This window comes from Alligator sinensis, unplaced genomic scaffold (genome assembly GCF_000455745.1).
Source record: "Alligator sinensis unplaced genomic scaffold, ASM45574v1 scaffold360_3, whole genome shotgun sequence".
NCBI classification, from domain to species: Eukaryota; Metazoa; Chordata; order Crocodylia; family Alligatoridae; genus Alligator; species Alligator sinensis.
This window is the reverse complement of record NW_005841977.1, coordinates 1958524-1970200: the sequence shown is the minus strand read 5'-3', so window position 1 is coordinate 1970200 and position 11677 is coordinate 1958524. Positions and strand designations below refer to the sequence as shown.

The 11677-nt window shown below is 48.0% G+C and overlaps 2 protein-coding genes across 3 annotated transcripts in view; both read right to left on the bottom strand.

Annotated features, from left to right (window-relative positions):
- LOC112549846 (E3 ubiquitin/ISG15 ligase TRIM25-like) overlaps nt 1–3654 on the bottom strand; it is a 22471-nt gene extending 18817 nt beyond the window's left edge. The window contains exon 1 of the mRNA XM_025200855.1: nt 3528–3654. Coding sequence (XP_025056640.1) covers nt 3528–3587 — 60 coding nt within the window. The 5' untranslated portion in view covers nt 3588–3654. The remainder of the gene's footprint in view (nt 1–3527) is intronic.
- Nucleotides 3655–3746: 92 nt separating this feature from the next.
- PPARGC1B (PPARG coactivator 1 beta) overlaps nt 3747–11677 on the bottom strand; it is a 45460-nt gene continuing 37529 nt past the window's right edge. For both annotated transcript variants that reach the window (XM_025200848.1, XM_025200847.1), the window contains 7 exons: nt 11613–11649; nt 11016–11080; nt 9864–10662; nt 8775–8850; nt 7819–7940; nt 6276–6430; nt 3747–3884 (listed from right to left, as the gene is read on the bottom strand). In XM_025200848.1, coding sequence (XP_025056633.1) covers nt 3781–3884; nt 6276–6430; nt 7819–7940; nt 8775–8850; nt 9864–10662; nt 11016–11080; nt 11613–11649 — 1358 coding nt within the window. In that variant the 3' untranslated portion in view covers nt 3747–3780. The remainder of the gene's footprint in view (nt 3885–6275; nt 6431–7818; nt 7941–8774; nt 8851–9863; nt 10663–11015; nt 11081–11612; nt 11650–11677) is intronic.

The following is an 11677-nucleotide window of genomic DNA, read 5'->3' as shown; positions in this document are numbered from 1 at the left end:
GCTGGTTTCTGTCCCTTGGTGGGTGAGGCCCCCAATCTGCGCCACACTGGGAACTGCCTGTCTCCTGTGATGTGCAGAGGAACCTTTGTGGCTGGGCTCTCAGTGGGCTGCACAATGCCCTGATCTGTGTTGTGTTCCCCTGATAAAGGAGTCATGCCCCATGGGCAGAGCACAGACTCCTCCAGGCAAGTATGCCATGTAATCCCTTCCCTGGGACCACACCCAGCCCACTGAAGTTTAAGAAGAAATGAATAGGGAACCTTTTTTTTTCACCTTAAACCAGTGTGTGTGATTAGAGAAAGTGAATATTCACACCTGTGCTTCTCAAGTTCAACATCCAGGCCTCAGCAGCCATGAAGATAAGCCGCAGGCACTGCTTTTAGCTAACTAGAGTAAACTCTGTATACATTCCAGACCCAGCCTCTCTGGCTTTACATTCAGCAAGGCTGGGTTCACAGTCACTGTGCATATAGCCACCAGCAGCAGCACAAGGACACAGTGCTCTGCCCTTGCCATACCCATATATGTGTGCGTTTGTGCACCTGCGTGCATATTGCATAAGTCCTGGAGAAGTTTCTCGCAAAAGTATTTTATAGGCTTCAGGCAACATGAAGACCACTTATTGCATTTCTTCCTATCCTAGGATTGCAGTACTGATTGGCTCTGTGCATTACGAGATCTTCCTTCCTCTTCAAAGAGTACCTCACTTGATGCGCAGAAGTCTCCTTGGCTGGTGGCCAACTCAGGAAGTCCAGCCTCATAAAAGCAATATGAGATTTAAAACTGGGTATAGAAACCAATGTTTGCGAAGTGACTGAGTGATTCACACTGAAGGAGGCTCCTTCCAGGTACTGGAAAGATCTCCTAATAGCTGCATTCAACCCTTTCACATTCTTAACATTTGATGCATTTTCCATCCGTGACCAAAGTCAGCCTTGTGAGCTTTGATCCATCCTTGTACTGAGCAAGGAGATGGAAGAATTCCACTTAGCATTTTTGATTGATCGTTTTCTGAAAAACAGCACAGCACAGGACAGTACTACCCACCCTAATGTGTCGCTATATACATTCTACGTAAGCTCTATAGCAATCACATGTAAACATCATTGTTGTGAGGAAATACTAGGACAGAAAAAGGCAAAGCTACAATGAGGCAATTGCCAATAGCAGATGCTCCAACCAGGACAGTGTTACCTGTATAACCTACGTTGGGATGAGAAGCCGGGAAAGTGCCCGTGACCAGATTTTACAGTAGGGTCATAAAGCGTTGTAATTACTCCGTGGGCTGGGATTGAAATTGCATGAAGAATATGCCGTATGAGGATTCAGTAAACCTACACTCAGGAACTGTAGTTCATTGGTAATTACCATGGAACTGGCAGTTTTTAGAGCCATGGGCTCTGCATCAAAAAACTGAGATAACCAGGTAGGATAGGACTGCATTCTGGTGCCCTCCACATGGTAAATCATACCTCACAGTACAAGCAAGTGCCTATGAAGTCAGTGGAGTAAGGTACAAGTCAGCATGAGGCAGGCACTCAGCATCTGATCCTGGGGAATTACTGAGCTGCTGGTTGTGTGCCCTGTAAGATGAAGCATTACCAAAAAACGGAAAATCAGTGCCATGTTCTAGGGGAGACCTCATGGGAATCTAATCTAGCTATTGGCAGAGTTAAGGCTATTAAATTCTATCTACACGGGGTGGCTGAACCCCAGTGGTCTCTCCTGCATGTGAAAAACAAACCAAAAATGTGGTGACAGCTTGAGGAGTCAGCAAAGGTATTTGATCCCCACTGTGAAGTGCTTCCTGTCTCTCGCTTTTCTCTAATGGACTGTCTCTCCCTGCTCCTGGAAACGGAATGGCTTTAAATTGTACAAGAGAACTCCATGGATGCTGCTGAACATAACAGTTGTACACCTTGAACACAGCACTCGTGACTGGCCTTGCATGGACCCCAAGATTGCAGGTCTCAGAAACCAGAGGCGAGAGCTGCAGTCATATGCCCAGCAGAGCTGCAGTGTCTCTGCCACCTGTACTCCGCCGGTCGGAAGCCTTGCCTGGGAGGTGGGAAGGGCTGAGAAGAAATGGCCAAGAGTTGTTGCGGGGGTGATGGGATCTTCCAGCTTCCTGGTTGTACTGGTAGGTTTATGGCTTATTCAGTACCAGTCAGAGGAGGGCAGCGTGCTGGATGGGACAGGGTTGTTCAACTTAGCTGCCATGTCCCTTGCTGTGCCGGCAGTCTCTGCCCTTGCTGCCAGAACTCACCCCAGTTTCCTTGCACATTGTGGAAGCAGTTGTGAGAAAGACAAGCCACTTAGCCCTAGCTCAGAAATCCCCGTGATAGAGCAGGAGAGTAGCCAGCAATGCTAGGCAGAGATTCTGGCTGATCATCAGTGTGGAGACGTGACCTCCCCCAGTGTGGGATTAATGTGCCTGCCAATGTATTGAGGGGTGACCAAGCTGTACCCCTTGGACAATCCTTCTGGGGAGACTCTGGGCTTCTGCTGTTTTCCCTCTCCCTGGCTCGGAAGGCAGGACAGTGCCTATACCCCATGGTGACTGATGCCATCCAGAGTGTGGCTGGCAAAGATTAACCCCTTGGCGACTGGTCTGATAGCTTTCTAATGCTACATTCTTGTAGCATTGGGGCAAAGCGGTGAAATTGTCTTCCCACAGTTCCAGAGGTGTGAGGTTTAGGCTCACTCTGGACTTGTGGCACAAGCCACCCCCAGTCAACCCAGCTGTTAATGGTACCTGGTCATTTAGATGATGATTCAGAGGCACCTGGACCTGATACTGGCAAGATCACTCTCTTGCATTTCACTGGCTACACAAACCAGTATGACTTAACCATGCTAGGTCACTGGGCAGCTGGACTTGGGTGGCCCTTTGATTTCCATCACTAATTCCTCGTAAATCCCCTTCCCCCGCCCCTACAAAGCTGCACCACTGTAGCACCGTGGCAGTTTCAGTTCAGCTTGTGCCAGACCATTCAACTCTTCACAGTCCAGCAGGCCTAGACAACCCCATGACTGGGGCAGGACTGGGGGCCCAACAGGCCCAGCCATGTAGGCAGGAAGCATGGCTTCTACAGCAAACTGGGATACCAAAACCCGACCTTAGAATGGTCCAGTCTAGTAATGTGCCAGGCTAGACGCTCCACACTCAAGAGGGCAGAGCCTGGCTGGGAGACTGATTTGTGGGCACCTTTCTGGCCTGACTCCATCTGCTCAGCGGCAAATGCCTCATTACAGTGCATAGTTAAAAATCAAGGAAGCGGTACAATAAATCTGAATTACAGTACATCTGAGCCATAAATACATTTTTAAGTATATACTTTTTTTTCCTCTTCTATTAAAAATTAGTTTATAATCCTGATTCTATTCACAATTAACAATTTCATCATCACACACTACGGACAAAAATGTTATGGTGAACACAGCTGCAACTCCACGACGGGAGCATTGGGGAAAGAGGGGAGAGATGGGGAGGGGCAGTAGTGGACAGAAGGCTTTTACAGGCTCACCCTAGAACAACCAGTCAGAAGCAAGGATACTGATGTGTGGCAGTGGGACATCAACACCATGGGGACTCACAGACAGAAGCAGCTTTGTTCAATGTAAACATCGATTGGAAGGGACAGCAGTCTCTCTCTCGCGCGTACTCTCGTTCTCGCTCGCTCGTTTTTTTCAGATACTTAGTAATTTTTCTTTGAAAACGTAAACATAGTGGAAGTGCCTTGACTGAGGTATTGAGGTGTTCCTCCAAGGTTAAGGCTGTTATCGATGCAGGCTTTGCTGGGCCTCCTGCAGCAGGCTGTCAAAATCCATGGTCTCATACTTGCTTTTCACTGGAGCTAGGGAGGACTCCTCCGCATTGGAATCTGTTGGGAGCAGGGAGAGAACACAACAGAGTCAGGGACACAGGGCACCGGCAGGGATTGTGCAGCGATGAAATGCTTTCTTCATGTCCAGTATTGTTACTTAAAGGTCTAAAGCATCCTTCTAGGAAGCAGGTGTTGTCCTCATTTATCAAAAAGGGTCACCAAGGCACCGTGTCTCACACACGTAGGATACTACATTAGTTATGTTCAGAGGCCTCAACTACTGGGGTCCTGTATGGTAGGTACTCTATAAACACATAGTGAGAAACTGTTCCTGCCCCAAGGAGGCTGAACAAGACAGGATGAAAAGAGGTGATACATTTTGCCCAGGCTCACACCACACAATTGAAAACTGGACCCTAGTCTCCTGAATGCTTGTCTCTAGCTTTGCCATGCTGCCCCCATGACTTAGGGACAGGAGCTGGGATTAGAATATGAGAATTCCAGTTTCCCAGATCCATAATCAGTCCTGCTGCCTACTCAAAAGAGCTGATGGATTTGAGGCTTCTGTTGGTTTAACTGACAGTAAAAAAAGACAGTGGGTGCATCTACACATGCATTAATGTGCTGTAACTATGGTTTGTTAAGTTTCATACATGTAATAACAGGTACTAACTTAATGCGCAGTAATTGGTGCTAGTGTGCAGTACTGCCAGTGCACATCTTTTAAGTGACGTTAATGCACAGTAGACGAATTCTACTGTTTATTAGTGCATTAGCATGGCTTTTGCTGTCACACATTAATGCGCAGCAGAATTAGTCTACTGCACTTTAAGTGTCTCATATAGATGCGCCCACTGACACTCTCCCAAAGATATGACAACAGCTCCCCATTTCTGCCTGAACCCCTAATGAATCTGGCAATAAAGGAGCTTGATTTCTCTTAGCTTTAACAGAGTACAGTGTGTGGTTCCCCTGTCCTGTAAAAAGCCTTCTCTTTTCAGCAAAGGAGAGGCATTTCTCCCTGGAAATCCTGGGCAATGACTTGTTTTCTGTTATAGGCTACTAGCAGTGCCTATAGTTAAGCTTGCTCACCACTTTGCACTAGAATACATTTTTTTTTTTGCTGCTGATTAGAACTTTGACAAACTTTAACCATTTGGACCGAAATGTCCCATGGTGGATGTCTGCCTCAGACTGGATTTTTTGGGGAAGTTTCAGCTAAACCAGCTTGGCTGTTTCTGAGAGCAAAAGTGAAACATAGTGTTTTGCCTCCTTAAGAAAACTTCTTGGAATCACTTTGCCGAGTGCTCCATGCTTTGAAGGATGGGCCTGAAATTTGGCAAATGATTAAGCTGGACCTTTTTCTCCTGCCTAACAAAAATTTGTCCAAATTTGGACATGTGATGAGCCTCTAACATTTTCAGTTCACTTGTATCCTGGCTAAGAGACAGGCAGGTAAATTCTTTGTTGAGTGAGTCTGCACTGAGCAAGCTGCAGCCCAGGGATGCAGGGGCTCAGCAGGACATTTCCTGCCACTGCTCCCCGTGGTTGTATACCACTGCTCTACGTTTCTGTATGCCAAAACTAAAAGGAACTCTTTTTAGCATTTTCAAAGATGCCCCTGCCAGTACTCAGGCAGCATGGAGGAACTGGCTGGCTCAGAGAAGGTATGAGGAACGGATTGGAAAGGATGGGGAGGGGCAGAGGAGCTGGTAACCACTGGACACGCTCTGCCACAAAGCCTGGAACTGAAGCCAGGATTCTCAACATTCCTTCACTATCTTGTCAATAGCTGTGAAGCCCACTGGAACGCGTCTCCACTGCTGCTATTGGCAGGTCCACATGTAAGTTAGTAGATTTCCTCTTCTGCTACTTACTTGGTGAGCCTGGTTGGTGGAGGACTGTGCTGTATGTGCCAGGCTCCCAACCCTGCTAAGGACTCACATTGAAGGTAGATATGGTTCCACCACACGATTAATTTTTCCATTAAAGAAAAGAAAACTTAAGAAACTACATATAAAGGTGCAGGGTCAAGCTGTGCCAGAATTCAGGTTGCCTATTCCTATGTCTCTGTTCTGAAGAGTGGATGCCTCTCCCTTGACAGCCTGAGAGGGCAGGGTCTCTTAGCCAGAAGTCCTTCTGAACCTCCCCTCATGCTCCTTGACATGTAGAGATTTCCCAGTGCTCATGTGCATCCAGGCTCTGGTTTTACATCATGACTAAAGAAACTGTAGGTCCCAGGGAAGTCTGACTGGGGCAATGCATCCAGTCTCCAAATGGCTGACTGAGCTGGCAGGTGACCCACATGGGAATTTTAGATTCTCCTAGGATGGTGATCTGTAGACTGCAGGGTTCCCAGTTTGATAGATTTAGGCACTGGCTTTTAAAAGGGGTCATGAACCTCCTTCTGCCCTAAGGCTCCCCAATCTGGCCCACCTGCTTTCTTACCCAAGTCAGTGTATCTGGTCCAGAAGAAATGCCTGAGACTACCATAGCTCAGCTGGAATGATGGCTCATTCCTTTTCCTCAGTGAGGCACCATTCTTCAGTGATAAGGCGGCATCTTCTGAACATCGGTAGGTGATGAAGCCGTATTTATCCCCCCTGAGCAAATGACAGCAATCAAGAAATGACTGGCCCTACACTTCCTTTCCATCCTGCTCTGCTGGCTTGGTCCAGCTCACCTTGATTATCTGCAGTCCTAACTCCCGCCACTCAGCACCCCATGGCTCTACCATCCTTACGCTCAAAATGCCACAATCTAACTGTGCAAGGTAACCCCTCTGAGTTAGCTTTAGGGGTTAAATAACAGTGTGGCCCAAAACTAGTGCCAGGAAGGAAGGAGGATGGGAGGTGTCTAATTTCCCAGGAGTTGAGAACTGCTTGAGACCAGATCCTAGTATGCCTATTAGGTTTCTAAGTGGAGTTAGGCACTTATGCGCAATTCTATTCCACCCTGTTCAAGTCCCTGAAAGCCCATGAATGCATCTATTTTTGTAACACACCATCATCTTAGGATGTGGAAAAGCCTGAGAGAGTCCAGAGAAGAGCCACTCATATGATTAGAGACCTGAAGAGCAAGCCATACAAGGAAAGACTGACAGATCTGGGACTGTTCAGCCTAGTAAATAAAAGATTTTGGGGGAGATTTGGTGGCAGCTTATAAATATATCAGGGGAGAGCATCAAGGGCTAGGCAAACAACTATTCACCAAAGCGCCCCAGAGGAAAACCAGAAGCAATGGTCATAAAGTCCTAGAAGAACATTTCAGACTAGATATACTTCCATGAAAAATTTCTACACGGTTTGCGTGACCAGACTCTGGAATAGACTCCCAGCGGGGTGGTGCAGGCATCTACCCAGGAGATCTTCAAAAGGAGACTGGACACATACCTTGCTGGAGTTATTTGACCCCAGCAGTCTTTCCTGCCCAGAGCAGGATGATGATCTCATGAGGTCCCTTCCAGCCCTAAACTTCTGTGAATCTATGAATCCTACCCTTAAGACTTAGTTACAAAAAAGCAGAGGGAGGAGGGAAGACGACAATACACCACCCACATTTTAATTAACTGTTTTTCAGGGACTTGAGCAGGGGTGGAACAAAATCATACTTAGGTGCCTATGTTCATTGCCCTTCCAAATAGGGGGAACAGAATCTGATCCTGTGTAATTTAGTTTACTGACTGCATCATGTGCAGAAACTGTATAGTGTGTTTCACTTCACCTCTGGTACTTTGTCAAGTCCCCTATCCTCCTCCACACATTCACACCCAAACAGAATATGCAGACAGTTCTGCTAACCCCTTCAAGTGCTGGGATGTGCTGTACGCACTGGGCTCAGTACCACATTTATATGTTCCAGTTTAACATGAGGGTGCCTCAGCCAGATGAGCTGCACACCCTGCATGCTCAGGCCATGGAGGACACTTCTACTGCTCAGTTTCTTCTGCACCTGCAGTGAGGCAGGTTCGAGCAACGCTCTAAAGACATACCTGTTTTTCCTGGTCAGGACCTGACACTCAATGATCTCGCCAAACACCTCAAAGCGTTTCCGCAGCTCGCTGGAGCTCATGCTGCTGGATAGGTTTCTGATGTACACCATCCGGCCTTCATTCTGTGCCAACACAACCAACACTGCTTAGGTGTATCCTCCTCCCAGACCTTCTTCATCTCTTTCCCCCTGCTACTGTCTTGGCACTATGCTGATGGATGCTGGTGAGTCACAATGCTGGACAGTGCTGTCATATTTCTAAGCACATGCACCATCAACCAAGCTAAAGCAGGGACACAGCCCTTCTGGGCAAGCAGCTCTCTCAGAACATATGTGATCCCTCTGCACTCCATTTTCTTTCCTTTCTTTCTTTTTACTATTCCTTCAGCCCTTACAGATTTTGCTTGTGTAAGTACAAGAATGTTATTGAGTATTCCTGAGAAAAACTTGCTGGGAATTTTACGTGTGTGTGCATGCGGGAGAAAGAGAGAGAGAACAAGGCAATACAGAAGAGCAATACAGTCCCCTCTCTCCACACATGCAAACATGCAGACTCTCCATGCATATCTGTTGTTCTTTATGTGCAGTGAGGCTTAGCTTAATAATCACGTAGCAATTTCAGGTATTCCCCAAATTCCCAACTCTAATTGCTAATTCCAAGTGAACTGTATCCCCTGACATAGGATGCTCTGGATTCCTCCCATGCCAAGGACTCTGTGTATTGCCAATCTCCAATTGCTTCCACTTTATTTTTTTTCCTATACCCTTGTTTAAAATTGGCTCTGCACCAAGGGTTGCTGAAGTCAGGGCCAATACGCTCTACCATCTCACTTTTGGAGCGCGAGATGAATGGAGGTCTGTGAAGGGCTTTATCTGAACATTTAAATGGGCTGCAGCAGGATGAAGCTGCCGGCTCCTGTTGGAAGTCATGCTGCTTCCGCCTCACAGGTAACTTACAATGGCCTTTTCTCTCTTCCTCTCCATCTGGCTCCGGCTCGCAGTTCCACCTTGACATTGCTCACCATTTTCACATCTGTTTATAAACAAGCAAGAAAGAGGGGTTGAACCTTGGATGGATGAGGGTCTTGCCAGGGGGCTTGGGAAAGCAAAAGGAAAATGAGACACAATTGAGTTTACAGGATCTGGCACCAGTTTTGAACAAACAACTTAGGATGCTCTGGTGGAGCTGGTTCCACTGGAGCTGGGTGTGGAGCAGCCAGGGAAGGAGCTGGTTTTCCAAACCAAACTGAGCTTCTCTAGGACTTGTTCTAGCATTTAAGACACAGCATAATTTCCTGTTCCCTGGAACAGCCCTACCCTCCCCAAACACTGACCATAACCTCTCCACCATCTAACTCAAACAGGTCAAGCATTAGCTCAGCAATTTTAAGAGGCTGGTGATGCAGTGCCATTTATTTTCATGATTTTTTTTATGTACAGAATCAACCAGGGAGGTGAATTAATGGGAATTTTCTTGCTGTTGGGCTGGACTTTTGGAAGGAACTCAGATCAATGTGCAATTGGCACTGTGGAGGCATTCACAGCTAACCCTGAACCATCTGGTATTTTCGGGCTGATGTTAGATGCTGAACACCTGTGTAGCCTGTGGCAGTGATTGCTTGGATTTAGTCCATGGGGGAGGGCAGAGCCTTTAGAAAATAGTAGGATAGTTTTGTAAGGTAGTATTTTCATTGGGTGTTCATCTCAGGGAGGGTGGGGTCCTCACGTCCATAATACTGATAGGAGACAAACAACACTCAGCCTGTCTACAGCCACTGTGTCTCAGCTGAGGATCTCAGTGCTGTATGGAGCATTTTGCATTTTCCTCACTTGACAGATGGCTCCATGCCTCTGTTTTCCCAATGGAGTGACCTGCCCCACAGCACCAGAAGTGGAGTAGACAGCCCATTCCAGCATGCTATTCACCAGCCACTCCTCCAGCCCAAATATGAGCCCCCCCAGGGACTTCTATTCACTTGTGGCTAGCTTGTGAGTTAGGATCCGACAACTGCATCCCTCCCTTCCTGCCAGCTGCCCAGTTGTTACCTGAAGGCCCGTCTGTTTGCTGGAGACCTGGACCTGCAGCACGAAGACCCGGAACTGGATCTGCTCCGGGAACAGTGGTGTATACTGGTCCTGGCAAGTGGGTTCCTCCGCAGACACAACTTGGATTCCAGTGGACTCTCCCAGTGCTCCTCCTCCTCCTCCTCTTCCTCCTCATCCTCCTCTTCCTCCTCTACCGGGGACCCGCTCTCACTGCAGCTGTCCTCGAAGACGGTATCATAATCAAGGGTCTTGCAGGTCAGATACTCATCCTCAAGGGCACTGTCCAGAAAGCCAAAGTGCTTGGTTAAGCTGGCTCTGATCTCCTGGTCTCTAAGTTGTTTAGTACCCTCCTTCCACAAGGCCTGGCCATTCTCCTCCTTGCTGCCCTGGACAAGTGCCTGGTAATGTGTATCTGGCACCCTTCGCTTGTGTTCACTTGCTGTGTGGCTCAGGGGCTCCCAGGACTTCAGCACCTTCCACTGGAGCACAGCCTCTGGTTTCATTACTTGGCAGTAGTCGTGGTCCCCGAAAGAGCGAGAAAATGGGCGTTTCAGCACTCCCTGCTGCTCTAGGGTAGGAGGACACACAGCAGCGCGGCTCAGGTGGGCATAGAGCTCTGTCTGTTCTGGGTGCTTCTTCAGGAGTCTCCTGGAGGTCGCTGTGTCTGCTGCGGCAGTCCTTGGCCCCGGAAGGGGAGGGAGGATGGCTGCTTTCTCCTTTTCTGGCCCATGGTGAATGTCTGGCTTATACAGGTCCTCCTCAGCAGGCTTGTATGGCGGAGTGGTAGGCGGTGTGAGACCTTAAACCCCCAACAAACCACAAGAGTAAAACCCTTTGAGGAGGTTTCCTGCGGAGGCAGTATGACTTTGTGCCATGTCAGCACAAGCTAGATCAAAGTGATCCTCATGAAGGCTACCCCCACACAACCTAGTTGTAAATGGTACCTGGCCTTTTGGGCTTGGGAATCAAAGGGGGATGGAGGTGATGCTGACCTCACCACTCCCTTAGCAGTTAAGATGGAAACCACCCACGTATGCCCAGTAAGCCATCTCAGCTTGGACAACTTGGGGTCAGATTTTTCCCCCCACATGTCCTGAGGGAATCCGAACAACAAAGGGAAGGGAGCATGGCCTCTTTACATGAATGGCTTACCTGCTGTCCCACACAGCTCTACAGTTAGCACTTGCTCAAAGTTCCTCTTCCCAAATGTAGTGTCACTAGAGAGAAGAAAGTTAGAGGTGGGCAGGTGTTAAGATGCACATCAGAGAAAAAAGCACTCTAGTCAGGTGCTGAAAAACCTAGCCTAAGGACACATGCAAATACAGAAAAAGATGAGGGAATGCAACCAAAGGAGCATGGCAACTCTGAGCCTCTCCAAATTAAGGCAATGCCTGGAGGGACTAGAAACCCAATGGAGATACAGGAACAGGCAGCTAGCAGCAAACTCCAGCCAGTGCCAGGAAGAGGAGATGCCCTTCCTGCCTTCTCCCTAGCAGGCAGCAATAGCTTGCCCTGAGTCTGAAGGCCTGATGCGATGCCATTATGCAACAAACAAAGGCCACAGTTTGTGACATGCGTCTTCCCTTCTGCACATCCCCTATTAGCCTGTCTGTTAATGGACATCTAGTCTTAGAATCAAAATGTGTGTCCCCAGTCAGGGTGAGCTCATGCTCATTTTCAAGATCTGCTGAGCCAGCCTGGCCCCAGCATGCATACTTTTCACTGAGGGGTGTTTAGTTTTGCACTTACGTTTGTGTCAAGGACAGCGCAAGACACCTGGGTGTTTCTGAAAGACAGACAGAGAGAGAAGCAGG